General features: G+C 42.8%; 1 protein-coding gene across 1 annotated transcript; it reads right to left on the reverse strand.

The window, feature by feature from the left end:
• Nucleotides 1-1509: 1509 nt before the first annotated feature.
• coq7 (coenzyme Q7 homolog, ubiquinone (yeast)) lies at nt 1510-14126 on the reverse strand. The gene is made up of 5 exons (XM_069906876.1): nt 13625-14126; nt 10642-10756; nt 6621-6760; nt 4240-4308; nt 1510-1742 (listed from the first exon to the last, which is right to left on the reverse strand). The coding sequence occupies exons 1-5, from the start codon at nt 13988-13990 to the stop codon at nt 1665-1667; spliced, it is 768 nt and encodes a 255-aa protein (XP_069762977.1). The 5' UTR covers nt 13991-14126; the 3' UTR covers nt 1510-1664.
• Nucleotides 14127-14936: the final 810 nt, after the last annotated feature.

Genomic DNA, 14936 nt, shown 5'->3' on the forward strand with positions numbered 1-14936 from the left:
GGCTGCTTTCTTAAGATACTGCCTCTTGTAGATATCCTTGATGGAGTGAAGACTGGTGCAGTGATGTCACAGGTCGAGTCAACAACTCTCTGGACTTTTTTTTCTGTTCTGAACATTGGCTCCTTCGTACCAGTGATGCAACCAGTCTGAATGCTCTCCACCAACACATGTAGAAGTTTTCGAGAGTCTTTGGTGATATACCAAATCTCCTCAAACTCCTTACAAAGTAAGTCTTCTTTGTGTTTGCATCAATGTGGGAGCTCCAGGACAGATCCTTGGAGATAATGACAACCAGGAATTTGAAGTTCTTATCCTCTCCGTTCATTCTCGATGAGGATGGTTTTGTGTTCTCCTGATTTGTTCCTGAAATTGAGTGCAAGGTTGGTGTGATAACACTCAACCAGCTGATCTATCTCCTTCCAGTATGCTTCCTCATTGCCCTTTTCTATTGCTAAACTCTACCAGATTGATTCAACATTTTGCTCCGTAGATCTTGCATCATCTCTCACTATTGCCCAGATCTCATCGTTAAAGAAGGGCACTGCTCCACCTCCCTTACCTTCCTGTCTATCTTTCCATATTATCTGATATCCTTAGATACTTAATTCCCAATCTTCTCCGCCATGCAACCACATTTCTGTAATGGCCACTAAATCATACCCTTTTGTACTAATTTGTGCCACAAATTCACTGGCCTTGTTTCGAATACTATGGACAATCCAAGTGCTTTTAATATCTGGTAATCTTTTGCACTTAACCTTTATGCACTGTTCTCTTACTTTTCTCTTTTGCTTTTACTTCATCCACTCATCCTTCTCCAATCTGTTGAACCTACTCCCCCCACCCCTACTATTTAGTTTAAAACCCAGTCAACTGTCCAAGTTATGCAGTTCGCCAAGATCCAGGTCCTGTCAGGATTCAGATGGAGCCCATCCCCTTGGAACAGTTCCTTCCTTCCACAACACTGGTGCCAATTTCCCGTGAATTGGAACCCACTTCATGTTAGATGTTGAGTTTTATAGGATCATCAACAATTAAATTAAAATCAGGGGTGTAACCTTTATCCTCTTGAATATACTCCACCGATCCCAAAAGGATAAAGACCATGTATGATTTCAAGGCATTCTTCAGTACTTCTCCCAAATACTATCATTCACTAAAATCTTGACATTCAGCACGGATAAACCAACAGACTGGAGAAACCATGACCTTGGATTATGAAATAAGTGTTCAAAAACTAAACTTTTTTTTCTTCTATAACACAATTTCCTGACCCAGCTTGGATCAACTCAGCAGGTATTCTTACCCTGGATAGACTCACGGCAAAGCATGGAGAAAATCTATAGCTGATGCTCTGTGAACACATATACATTTCATCAGTCCACAATTTTATGGAACTCTGGTGAATTGACTAGATATTTCCTCAATAGTTAAGACAGAAAGAAGCATTTTGCAGAAACCCAAATGATCACAAGCTGACAGTAATTGAAAAATAACCACCAACTGAAAAACCTGAACATAGGGAGACTTTTACTATCATATTTGAAAAAAAATTGCAGGATTACTGCATGTCAAAATAAGTTGGCATTAATCCATTTCATTATAATTTCATAATTTATATTACAGACTGTACAGGGATGCATTGATTTTATTGGTTTTGGTGTTTAAATGCGTTCAGATATGTAGATCGCAGCCTTGCATCCAACTTGTATTATATTCTTCAATAATGAATAAGCAGGTGCCTAGAAACAGAATTTTGATGATTAGTCAACCAAGGCATAAAATCTTCTTTCTCCATTAATTCAATAAGAATATATAGAGTTCACAAATCGACTCCCATCATTTTCAGTTTATTTACTTTGTCAGATTTCATTCTTCAACCAATGCAGCCTCACTTTCATAAGCACAGGTCCACCATGTGCTGAGCATGCTTATAAAAATGTTGTGAAACAAGCAAGTCTGCAGTCGCTGTGATTGTAAATACACAAAACTGATGGGAGGAACTCATCAAGTCCTACAGCATTCATAAGAAGTCAAAGATATAAAACCAACATTTCAGGCCTGACCCCTGACCTTGACAAAGGGCTCAGGCCCGAAATGTTGGTTGCGCATTTTTCCCTCCTATGGACGCTGCAGGACCTACTAACTTTCTCCAGCAATTTTGTTCATTTACTTATAAATGTTGATTTGTGATAATGCATATAAGGGCACAAACAGCTTTGAATTGCTCAAATCTTTATAGCACATCTTATTTTGCCTTGTGATTGAAATTCACAAATATTTTGTACTGCATACTCCAGAATTATTAATAGAGGACCCATGATAATTTATGATGAGCTGAAAGAGCTTACAAATCTTTTTGAGGGTGAACTGAGAAAAATGCGCAGCATCTCCTATTGTGTTGCTATCCCAGCCATATGTTGAGTCTAGTGAATAAACCTACAGAGTGAAGACCAGAGTATCCTAACCAAGAACTCTTCCCCACCCCTACTTGAAAATGTAATGCACCACCATGAGTAATGGCTGAATCAAAATTTAACAACCAATATTATACTATGGTCTGAATGGCTTCGAGGGATAACCTCATTATCTTCCCTTCAAGTTAATGTGCCAGGCTCAATGCTTTGTCTGCTCTAAGCCACTATAGAGAGGCATCTGTCATTTCAAGATCTGATCATAACCAGCATCCTTCGTGGCATACTGTCATAAGTGGATAGACCTCCTATCCAAGGTCAGCAATGAAGGCAATTGGATACTGGTTGGAAGAGAAGTTCTGCAGAGGAAACTATTGGTTTATTGTTGATTATATGATATTAAAAGATTAGACATTCTATCAAAATGTCTCATGTTCATTTTAATCCACTGCTTGAAGGTGATTAAGCATTTCTCTGCCACTGAACTGGCAGATCCCAAGAATGAAAATAAAAACATATGCATTCAGCTTCTATGTTAATTACGGATAATACATCAGAAAGTCTGGAAACCTTCAGTGCTGAGAAGTTAAACAGAAGGACAGTCTCATTGTCACTTTCTCTCTCAGAATTCAAACATGAGAACTTATAACTTTATGAATGTATTCATCTCATTTGTGATTTTATATTTTTCTTTAAATAATTATACTTTTATGCAATCTCTTTCAACCCACCCTCTAGCTATGAGTGAAGGTTCATCAGACTGAATTCCCTGATGAGATACTGTCCTAAAAGGACAGACTGGGCGTACAGTGTTGAGAAAATCTCGAATGGGGCAGATGAAGAGATGAAAATAGGGGATATTCATTTTAGCAGAGATCTCTTCACTAGAAGTTTCTGTATCTTTGAAATTCTCTACCCAAAAGGAATAGATTAATGAATTAGAGCAGTAAAGGGCAAGGGTGGCACTGCTCCACCACCTACAGAACCACACCTAGGTTCAATAAGCAACATTCAATGAGCTAAAAGTCCTCCTTCAATGTTGTAAGGAAATAGCATGTGTAAAGCGATACCAAGATAAAAGATCAGACATTTCTAATGAATAACAGAGCTAGTTCTAGCTGTTGAATTTCCTGCTCTTATTTCTTATACTCTAATGCAGGGGTTCCCAACCTTTTTGTTCCTCTGTACCCTTTGGGCATTTTTATAGGTTCCCATGTCCCCCTAAAAATTAAGGATAAAAAAACATGATGTTGTGCACTCTGACTGCAGATTACAACACCATGTATTGTACAGTAGTGGTTATTCTCTCAGACCCAATGTACCCCCTGAAAAGTACAAATGTATCCCAGGTTGGGAACCCCTGCTCTAATGGAAGCTCCACATGTCAGAGGTGAAAAAGATTTAACTTCAGAAAATATTACTTGAACAACTGCACAGTTCATGTGAGGCCCGACATGGGACAGCAAGAAAGGCATGCTACACAACCTACGAGCAACCACAAACTTTTTTTTGTGCATGGCGCAACACATTATTTCTTCAGAAACTATTAACAAAAAAATAAAGTTGTCTGTAATATTGTAGATGGAGCTCACCCAGCATCACAGGACATATTGATGCACCAAAGGTAAAAAGGAGCATTTCTGCCTGTCACCAAGATGCATGGAACCATTATTCATGTTAATCAGTCCTATTTTCCTCTTGCACAGGAACATTATTTGTCCTTTGATATAAAGTCATACCACACACTGACATTATGAGAAGCAAATCTCACCAATGTATGTCACAATTCAACATTAGGTAGTAAATTTCTGAGCTAAAAACCTACCATTTCAGCATCATGTGCCAGTCCAGTGTCATGATGTTCCACTTCCTCATCTCTGAATCTCTTTAACACCTGAAAGAAAGGCACATTTAACCTTGTTCTCTAAATAAAACATATTTTGGACCTAAACTACACGTTATTGACTAACACAAGACCCTAACTAGGTAAAATTAAATATTATAATTAATACAACTCTATCAATGGTCCATTAAGCATTTGTGCTCAAGTCCTGAATAAGAACCCTTAAATTTGACTGTAATACAAATACCCCTGATTCTTCACGACATGGAACATGCAGGATGTTTCTGGAAAAGAGATAAATGTGTACTTTTTACTAACCTTTCACATTCTAAACATGCACAAGTCATAAACTAGTAATTCACTGAATGCTGTATAAATAGAAACATTATAAAGCTTAAAATAATTGCACTGTTATACCATACATTTTCAATGCATCCCACACTTGGAGTGCACAGAGGTCACCCAGTATTAAGTCTACAAGCACTTGAGCTTCCCTCTAGATTTTGGACATCTTCAATACAGTAAACACTTTCTTCAAAGGTTCAGCTGCACTTTGAATCTTGAATTTTGACAACCATAATTACAGTTCAAATACCGAGTAAAACCATCATTAGATTGGAAGTTACATACATAGTGATGGATTTTGTATGTTTTTTAAATCTTAACAATAAATAGTATGGTGTGGTTGAATGAAGAACCAATGAAATTCAAAAAGCATACTACACAAAAATAAATTTTACTGTGCTTTCAATATAATAATCTATAGCAGGAAAACAAATCTGGCCAAAGCAAACTACATTGGACAACACATTTTTTCAAAAGGTTTGCTTCCTGAAAAAAATCTGGGTATTATGATAGACAACGACAAGCTGAACACAAAGATAATTTCATATTTGCCTTAATCCATCGTAGTTGGAGAAACATTAAATGAAATTTTATTGAATTTAGTGTGCTTCATCACATAATGACACTGACACTTTGCATTAGTTCAACTGACCTAAAGCTTTTGCAGCTGATTTTCATTTGTACTCAGCATCTGATGCCTCTTGTGTCAGTATCTAACAATAGTCGACAAGCAATGATGGATTCCAGTTGCCCAATACCATTTTTCCATGGTCACAATGCCCTGGTGAAACCTTTCACCATGTTCTTCACTGCCGGCACCAAGATCAGCAGGGAAAGGGTCCAAGTGCGAATGCAGAAAAATAATTTTCAATGACATGCTGCACTTCATGGTTTTGTATGTTTGAAGTAGACTTAAAATATGACAGAAAATCACAAAAAAAGGTTATAACTAAAAAAAAAAAGATTTTCGTGATGAGCAGCCCAAAGTCCAAGATTCAATTTATTATCATGTAATAAAAACAGTGCAATATTATACGAAATTTGCTTTAGCCTGCCACAGACATGTTTGTCATCGGCAGAAATCGCCTGAAGCACCTCTTAGTCAGAGAAAGAGAAGCAAAAGAGTTCCCTTAGTGTCCGTGGATTCACCTCCAGCACTTCCGCAGCCCCACGGAATCTAGTACAAACCACCAGCAACCCAAGTTCCAGATCTGAACCTCTGACACAATCAGGAACCCTTCAGTGCCCTCGGCACCCTCTCACATCCCAGTTCTGATACCTGGGGCCCCTTCAACCAGTCTGGTGTGAATCCCCTGGCCACAGTTGCCAGCAGCCCGCAGCCTATGAGGGTTCCTCCCCTCAAATCTCCAATCGGCCACCGCCTGTGTTTTTCTTCAATCACAGAATTCCTTACTGGTCACTGTCCCGTGGGTCATCTCTGTTTCTCCTTCTCAAATGGGCGGAGCTCTCCCCATTTTCTGGTGCACCTGTGCCAGTCCGCTTCCCTGGAGTCTGCAATCCCTCGTGACTCCTGCCGATCAAAGGCGCTGCCATCTTGGGGGCAGACCCCGCGGACACAGTATTTTTATATAAAACTACCATTGGCTTCATTTACAGGCCATTTAAAGCCTGCACAGAGCTAATGGCAGTTGGACTGGGTGGATGGACCCGTGGGAGTGCTGTGTCTCCGCTCCCTGCGGGTCTACATCAGCAGCAGAGCTGCCGTTAAAGCAGCTTTAGCAGTGCCGCCTTCCATAAAATTCACCCAAAAGTATTCAGGAAGCAAAATCTTTGTTGACCATTGCAATCAGTGCAGCATGACAAAACTAATCAACAACATGCAGCACAGGAAACATGACTGAAAATCCTGGCAAAATTCATGGATAATTAATGAGAGAAGGATTAAAATCTTATCAACATGAAAGAATAAATCAAAAATAACATATTTAAAGAGTTCTGCACTATCATTTGACGTAGAAAGATTTAATTTACCTTGCATAAATTAAAAGAATGCTTACTTCAAGTAAATCTTTGTGCCTTTCTGGATCATCTTCCATTAACCTCCTGATCTGATTGTTGTAATGTTGTGATATACTTTCTTCTACTGCTACAGTACAAGCCATAGCACCCTCTTTCCCTAAAAGAGCAGTTCCAGCTCCTGTAAAAGGATAACATAAAAAATCCATTTATAATAAGTTCAGCAATCGTACATCAAGTCAAGATCAACGATCACAAAACAAAGTAACATACATTGGTTGCACTGAATTAAAGTGCTTTTTCTTTTATAATGGGCATACAAAATATCGAGGACTCTGAATGGACAGTGAAACCCCGATTTTATGCAAATTTGGATATAACGCAATCAACTTGCGCCTTCTGCCTGGCATCTTGAAGCATACCGTCTGGTCCTCAGCCGCCGACACCCGCTGCGGCGACCACTCCCGGATCTTGGGCTTGTGGCAGGCCAGCGAGCGGTGGAGCGCAGCGCAATGGAACTCTGGCAGCCGGCTGCCCTGCAGGTCACCGGCAGCCGCTGATCGAAGCTGAGAGCCAGGCTTGACTGCAGCAGCCAACGCAGGTGACAGTTGTAGCACAGCAGGCTGTGTCCAGGCACGGAGCAGCCTGGCTGCACGCTGGTGGCAGTGCACTCTCTTCCAGCGTGGTCAGTGCATGGCTAGTTCCCCCAACTTGTACAGCTGCCAAAGGTTCTGCTCCTGCAGGGAACTGATGCCCAGGTTGTGCAGGTAGGACAAATGGAAGTGAGATAGGATGAACAAGTTGCTGAAAGTGCCCAGTTTCTCACTGCTGTCCCAATGACATAATGGGATTTTTTCCAATTAATATATTTCTCTGGTAAATTGAACCGCTGTAGTACTTTAAATAAATAATTCCATTCCACCCTGTCAACGGCTTTCTCTGCGTCAAAAGCAACCGCCACTGTTGGAGTCTTCTTTCCTTGTACTGCATGGATTAAGTTAATGAACTTAGAGATATTGTCCATTGTTTGTCTTTTCTTAATAAATCCAGTTTCGTCAAGTTTTACTATTTTTGGTACACAGACAGCCAATCTGTTTGCTCAAAGTTTTGCTATTATCTGATTCCACCTGCATTGAATTCGCCCATCGTTACTGATTGAAGATCTACCGGGACCAATGCCTGAAGAGGGCGCACAAAATCAGTGAACCGGTGCGGACTTGAAAGGCCAACATGGCCTGTTTCCGCTCCGTAAATGGTTATATGGGATTTAACAAGAAAATTTGTAATACGAGTTTGATTTTCATCACTCATCTTTCTCAGATGCTCATGTGCACACATTTATTCGCACTCAAATTCTTGAGATAAATTCAGAATACAATGATTGAATCCTTCAATACAATAATTAACTAAAGACGCTGGCTATATATCTAAGATGGTCCATAATGTGGATGTTTTCATTGTGAGGTTGCCGCAAAACACTGAATTTCATGACTTGTTCTTGACAATAATATTCTGATTCTGATATTGCTTGCCTAGGTGATACCATATAACCATATACGGACCAGAAACAGGTCAGGTTGACCTTTCAAGTCCGCACCGGTTCACTAGAACAACTCCACTAGCTCAAATTCACCTCAAAATTGATGGTGAAAAATAGATAAACTTTTAGAAAAAAATGTAATAAAGGAATTAAAAGATACTTAACCTTGAAAAATATTCCTGACTTTATGTTGGTTAAATCCCCATTTTGGCCATTGCAATTCTTTTGGTTACAATAAAACTGCAATAATCCAGCATTCTTGGGACTCTGGATTTTATGGACCATTGAATTCTTACTCTTATTGATACCCCAAGACACTTTTTTTTTAAAAAGACATCTGAAACCTAAAGTTAGAGGATGTGAGCTTTGGGCCCGCTGACACCGCACCGCACTCCTCTATGATATGTCTACAGGACAGGCAAGAACCATACATTCCGGTCCGTATATGGTTATATGGTTCACTGCCTAGCTCACCCTTCCATTCAGGCAACAAAGGAACTTATTGCAGCCAATTTCATGTGGCATGGGTTGCGCAAACAGGTCAGCAACTGGGCCAGAGCGTGCATCCCCTGTCAAATCTCCAAGATTCAGCAACACATCAAGGCACTGCTGCAGAATTTCACCCCGACACACTGATGCATCAACAACATCCACGTCAACACCGTGAGACTGCTACTCCCATCCAGAGGTGTCAACCACCTTTCCATCATCGTGGACACATTCATGAGATGGCCAGAGGCCGTCACACTCTCGGACACCTTCACTGTGACCTGTGCATATGCCCTCGCTGCTCTCTGGATAGCCCAATTTGGCTTGCGGAAAGACATCTCCTCCAACAGAGGTGCACAATGGCCCGACTGCTTGGCACTAAGCTGCACCACACAACTGCCTACCACCCGCAAATGGCATAGCAGAATGTTTTCACCGGCACGTGAAGGCATCCCTCAAAGCACAGCTCACGGGCCCAGACTGGATGGACTAATTGCCGTGGGACATGCTAGGCACACACACAGCCCCAGAGGAGGACCTGGTAACTTCCTCGGCCAAGCTGGTGTATGGCACCCCACTTACCATACCAAGGGACTTCATCCTGGTAGCACATGGACATTAAGAACCACCCACGAGTAGATGGGTACACTTTCTCTAGTCCCAGCATCCCGACGATCTCACAACCACTTACATCCCACCCGATCTCCAGGACTGCCCGTATATTTTCTTTTGCCGAGATTCCTACCATACACTTCTGCAAAAGCCATATGAGGGGCCCGTCACAGTACTACAAACCATGCCATGTTTTTTATCATCAACATAGGAAGTAGACCCGAGATTGTACCTGTCGACTGTCTCAAGCTGGCACACTTGGATATTATCCAACTAGTGCAGGTGGCACAATCCCGCTGTGAAGAGAATCCACCATCACGACCAAACCCACCCTCAACTCGATAATTTAACCACCTCCAATACTTCGGTCCTGGGTGGGGGGGAAGCAGGGTGGGGGGGAAGCAGGGTGGGGGGGAAGCAGGGTGGGGGGGAAGCAGGGTGGGGGGGAAGCAGGGTGGGGGGGAAGCAGGGTGGGGGGGAAGCAGGGTGGGGGGGAAGCAGGGTGGGGGGGAAGCAGGGTGGGGGGGAAGCAGGGTGGGGGTCATGTGGCGGATCATGCCACTTAGTTCTCAAACCATTATTTGGAGGTTCGGGCTCTCACAAAAGCTGGAGACTGGCGTGTGATGGGGTCGAAGCAGCAGACTGGCAGTGGAAGGCTGGGCGGTTTCTTTTTCTCTCTGAGTCGGCAGGTCGACTCACATTTTCGACCATGGATTAAGATTTCATCTGAACTGTTGAATTATTAAACTTAATGTTTGAACCAAATTGTTTGTACAACTCACAAATAAGTACAATTTTACAGTAATATAATTTTTTTCAGTTAATTAATTAGTTTAAAGCAAGCACAGGAAAGAAGACCGCAATAATGTTAAAAAGAACATGGGAATGGGGTCGTATGGAGTTTAAAAAGAGCCCTGCAATGGAGCCCAACAAGGTTAAAAACAGTAAAATATGAAAGTCTATAGACACCATATGGAAGTAAAAACACAATGCTGGAAAAACTCAGCAAATCAAACAGCGCTTGTTATATAGCAAAGATAAAAGATACATAATCCACATTTTGGGCTTGAGCCCTTCAACCAGGTGTGTTAAGGTTAAAAGAAGCATGAGTAACATAACCAGTTGCTGGACCATTGGGATTTCTGGATAATAGGTCCCAAAATGATGTGAGTTGTATTGAGAAAAGGCTAAAAGAAAAGATAGGGGGAAAAAAAAATCAGAAAACCATTTGAACAACAGAGGAAATCAGGATGCAAAACAGCATAATCATAATTATCAAACTGAAAAATACAGTTAATGCCAATTATATAGTGGAAAAGTCTACTGGGGGAATGACTGTGTAAGTACTTGAGTGATTTCATTGCCACACTTTGTACATTGATTAAATGTGCAAGTAATTTTGAATAAATATGAATATTTACCCAACATGAATCCTGCAATATTCCAGAAAGGTATAAGTAGGGTTGGTCGAACTCTGTGATCAACTATCAATTCATTGAATTTCTCCAGATGTTCCTTTTCTTGATCCCACATTTGCTATAAAAAGAATATTGATTTCAGTTAACTTCCTGGACAATAGTAAAAAATTTCTAAAATATAAGCCTGCAGCAATTTATGCAAATTTTCTGTTTGGGATGAAGATGCTGATCTCCATTTTACATATGCACTCACATTTTAATCATTTATTTTAGAAATTGTTAAAAATTAGATATTCGTAACAGTAATAAGATAGCACATAGTGATGGTAATGGTGTTGCTGGTGCAGACCTAGGATAGAAAGGAGCAGAGACACAATGCTGCTCCACTCGTTGGAATTCAGTGTTTAAGGAAGAGGTGAAAGGTTAAAAGCAGGACTGGTGCCTGGTGCAGCCCTGGACTCTGGGGATGGAGTCAAAGCGAGACGAGATAAGGGGTCCTGATCTTTTCGCAGAGTCTGAATTTTGTACACTGTCACTTTGTTCTTATAGCATGTTTTTCAACCGTGATATATAATCTATGAAGCTGCAGGTGTGCGTGTGGGGAGGGGGGAGGGTTGCTGCTTGTCCTACAACTAATGCTTTACTTTGAACATGCTATAATTTTAGATCATGTGAGTTTGTGACTGATGTAACTTTTTTTCTAATTTGCTTGAATATATGAATACTTGATCCACCTCTTTGTTAGATGGAGACACAACGAGACTGCTTAAAGTGTGAGAGCAGGAGAGGGCTCTTCCAGGTACCTGCTACCTAATAAAGGGTTAACGAGGAGATTTTGATGTGTTGTGCTTGATTGCATCAGGAACAACGAAAACCCACTACAACAGAAAGACTCAGACAAGCTGCGGGCTGCTGGCGACCTGCAAAGGAATCACACAAGCTGCGGGCTTCTGGCGACCTGCAAAGGATTCACACAAGCTGCGGGCTGCTGGTGACCTCCAAAGGATTCACACAAGCTGCGGGCTGCTGGTGACCTGCAAACGATTCACACAAGCTGCGGACTGCTGGTGACTTGCAGTCAAAGGACATATAAAGGCTGCTGGAGCTGGCTCATGATATCAGAACCAGGATTCGAGAGGGAGCTGAAGGCTTCCTGTTCATATCAGAAGTTTGAACCTGGAACTTGGGTTGCCAATGGATTGAACAGGAGTCGGTGTCACTGCAGAGGCTGCGAGAGCACTGGAGGCAAATCTACGGACTCTTAAGGGACTCTCTTTGTTTCTCTTTCTTATTGTAGGGGTGCCGGGCAATGTTCATGGCGAGTCTGTTTGCCTTACAGCAAACAAAAGTTGAAGTACATTATATTTTTTTGTGCTATTATGTAACAATAAAAAGAACCTTGAACCTTACATTTGCCACAAGTGAGGATATTAGGTGGATTTAAGGCAGAGATTGACAGGTATTTGATTAGTCAGGGCATCAGGGGTTACAGGGAGAAGGCCAGGGAGTGGGGCTGAGTGGGAGGATGGATATGATAGAATGGCAGAGCAGACTCGATGGGTCGACTTCTGCTCCCAGATCTTGTGATCTTAATTAGATTACAATATTGCTATTGGTCTTGGCAGAATGGAATAAATCAAAAGAGGGACTCAAAATTCAAGATGAAATGCCAGTTGGAGACTCTCCTTTCATGAGGAGATGTTATGCTGGACAGTCACAGCTGCCAGTCAATCAGATAATTGGCAACCTTAAGGCTGAAATACAAGTATCCATAGGATAAAACACCAGAGCACCAATGCTACCAAGGAATCGCATTCTTGTAAAAGGCAGTGTTCCACAGGGGAAAAGAAATGTGTAAATTCGTAGCAGCACAAGAACCATTCATATGAATGCATAACTTGGGATCTAGCCATCTAATCTCACCAGTGCCTCTTGCAGAGGTTTGGTATGACAATTTTCTTCAGATGTGTGGTGGAAAGTGTGCTGTTTGGTTGCATCACAGTCTGGTATGGGGAGTATTAAGCCCTGAAAAAGGTAGTAGACGCAGCCCACCGAGAATATCTGGAGGGAACGCTGCCGTTGGCGAGCAGCAACAGTCATCAAGGATTCACACCATCCAGCACCCACTCTGTTCTCGCTGATACCATTACAAAAGAGGTATAGGTGCCACAAGACTCACACCATTCGGTTCAGGACCCTCCACTATCAGACTCCTCAACAACCAACTCAATCAGGGACTCATTTAAGGACTCTTACTTTTCCACTTTGATTTTTCTCTCCCCCCCCACCCGCATTACAGTTCGTTTACGTCTTTATTTGCTTTCATGTGTGATAGGCTCTATCAATAGCCACGGAGTCCAGAGTGGGGAATGATAGGCTTTAACAAACATGGCCCGGATCCAGGTACAGGAATGCCAGAAGGGAGGTCGACCTTTCTGGCCAGGTCATAAGGGAGCAGAGACATCGATGTGCCACCAGTGGGCGGCCTAGCCTCATACATACAACAGCACAAAGGTAGGGAATAATGTAGGAGGGGAAAACATATCACTACATTGTGTACAGTCCGTCCCCCCCAACACCACGACCAATAAGCAGCACTGCTGCTTCGCCCGCACGTAAAAGAATCACACAAATGCTGGTCAAACAGTGCCTTTATATAGCAAAGGTGAAGATACATCATCAACGTATGTGATGTCTCTGACAAGACACCTGAAATCTAATCAAAACAGGAAAGAGCTTGGGGGGGCATGAGGCCAACTTGGGATATTCTGTCTGCATATAAATAGAAGAGCCCTTCATCTAATAAATGCCACATACCCTTCCTTGAAACCTGAACTCTTAACAACTGGCATCAATGGGTGACCTTTCCATGAACAATGATAGAGTAAATCTGATTGAGCGAGTGGGTGGGGGGGGGGGGGTGGGAGGGGGGAAGGGGGGGGGGGGGTACATGTATCAATATGCGGCCGAGGGCTGCAGTCCTGACCTGGATCACTGGCCCCACCGCCGTTTTGCCCAGCACCGCCATTTGGCCCGCGTATATACGCGTCGCTCCGTACTCCCCGGCGTGATCCACCCGGAGGATCCGGCCCAGCATCTCCCTTTCGGCCCGGTCACTCAGGCTCCGGGCCGCCTGCGCCCCTTTCCAGCAAAGCCCCGCGCCTCGCGGCCTCAGCGGCAGGCCAGGCCCGGCGTTTCGAGCCAGCGACAGGACGGCGGAAGTGGCCGCTCTCGCCATGAAAACAAGCGCACGGTCGACATCAGCCTCTGACCTCCGACCTCCGACCGGGTCCTTCCCTCTGTGATCACCACGCAGGAGCCTCCACCAAAGTGCGTTCATCGACGGCAACATTCTCTGATCAATCCGTCAGGATGTGAGGAACCACTGCGGCCAAATTGGAATTTGCGATCGAAGAAGGAGAGTTTTTTTTTAAACTAATGCGAACACCTTCATTCCCACTGAGTGGAGGACCCAGCTTATCCGCGCTTTCTATTGGTTACCTGCGGCTCAGAACCTACCCGTTGATTTGCTGCTGCAGCTGTCAATCATTACGGCCCTTGACGCCATCTCCGGGTTGCCCGGGCGACTGACTCTGACCGTCCTCTGCCGCCGGATCGGATGACCTCAGAAAATGTTTAAAATTCCGCCCTTAAATTCGGGTCGTCCTATACAAAGGGTTTTAAATTCTCCTTGACGTCACGCCGCCGCCATCTGACTGCCAGCTCCCGATGCAAACTCGCGCATGCCCCGTTAGCTTTTTGGCGAAGACTCAGCGCACTTCTGCCGGGTCCATCCGCCCGTTCAACACTTGGCAGCGATGTACCGGCTTTAAACGGCCTGTTACAGGGGCCGACAGTGGTTCATTTTTAAATATGCATATAAAATGACAACCTTTGTTATTAAAATATTGTGATTTGCATTTAATAGTATCTGCTAGTCGGCGGTAAGTGCCAGATTTTTTTTAGTGAGGGGGGGGTGGGTTAAGAGATCATTTTATTTAAAGGGTATTGCTGAAACCCAAAAACTTAGGTAGAAATTCCTATACAGAGTTATCCTAGAGAACAGCATAAACAGTATTCCTGAACTTATTCGATGCTGCAGGGAAAATACGGCTCTCCCCTAACTAACCAAGCTATTTCCCCAAAAAGTGGTAGGTCAGTTTAATATTGTCTCCAAATTATGGATTACCAGCGTTTCAAAATTCAGATTTATTGTTAGATTACACACATGACACCACAACCCAAAGATTAGAACCATAGAACTCTACAGCACTTCGGCCCTTCTCGTCTGTGCCAAA

This window comes from Narcine bancroftii, chromosome 12, assembly GCF_036971445.1.
Source record: "Narcine bancroftii isolate sNarBan1 chromosome 12, sNarBan1.hap1, whole genome shotgun sequence".
Classification (NCBI taxonomy): Eukaryota; Metazoa; Chordata; class Chondrichthyes; order Torpediniformes; family Narcinidae; genus Narcine; species Narcine bancroftii.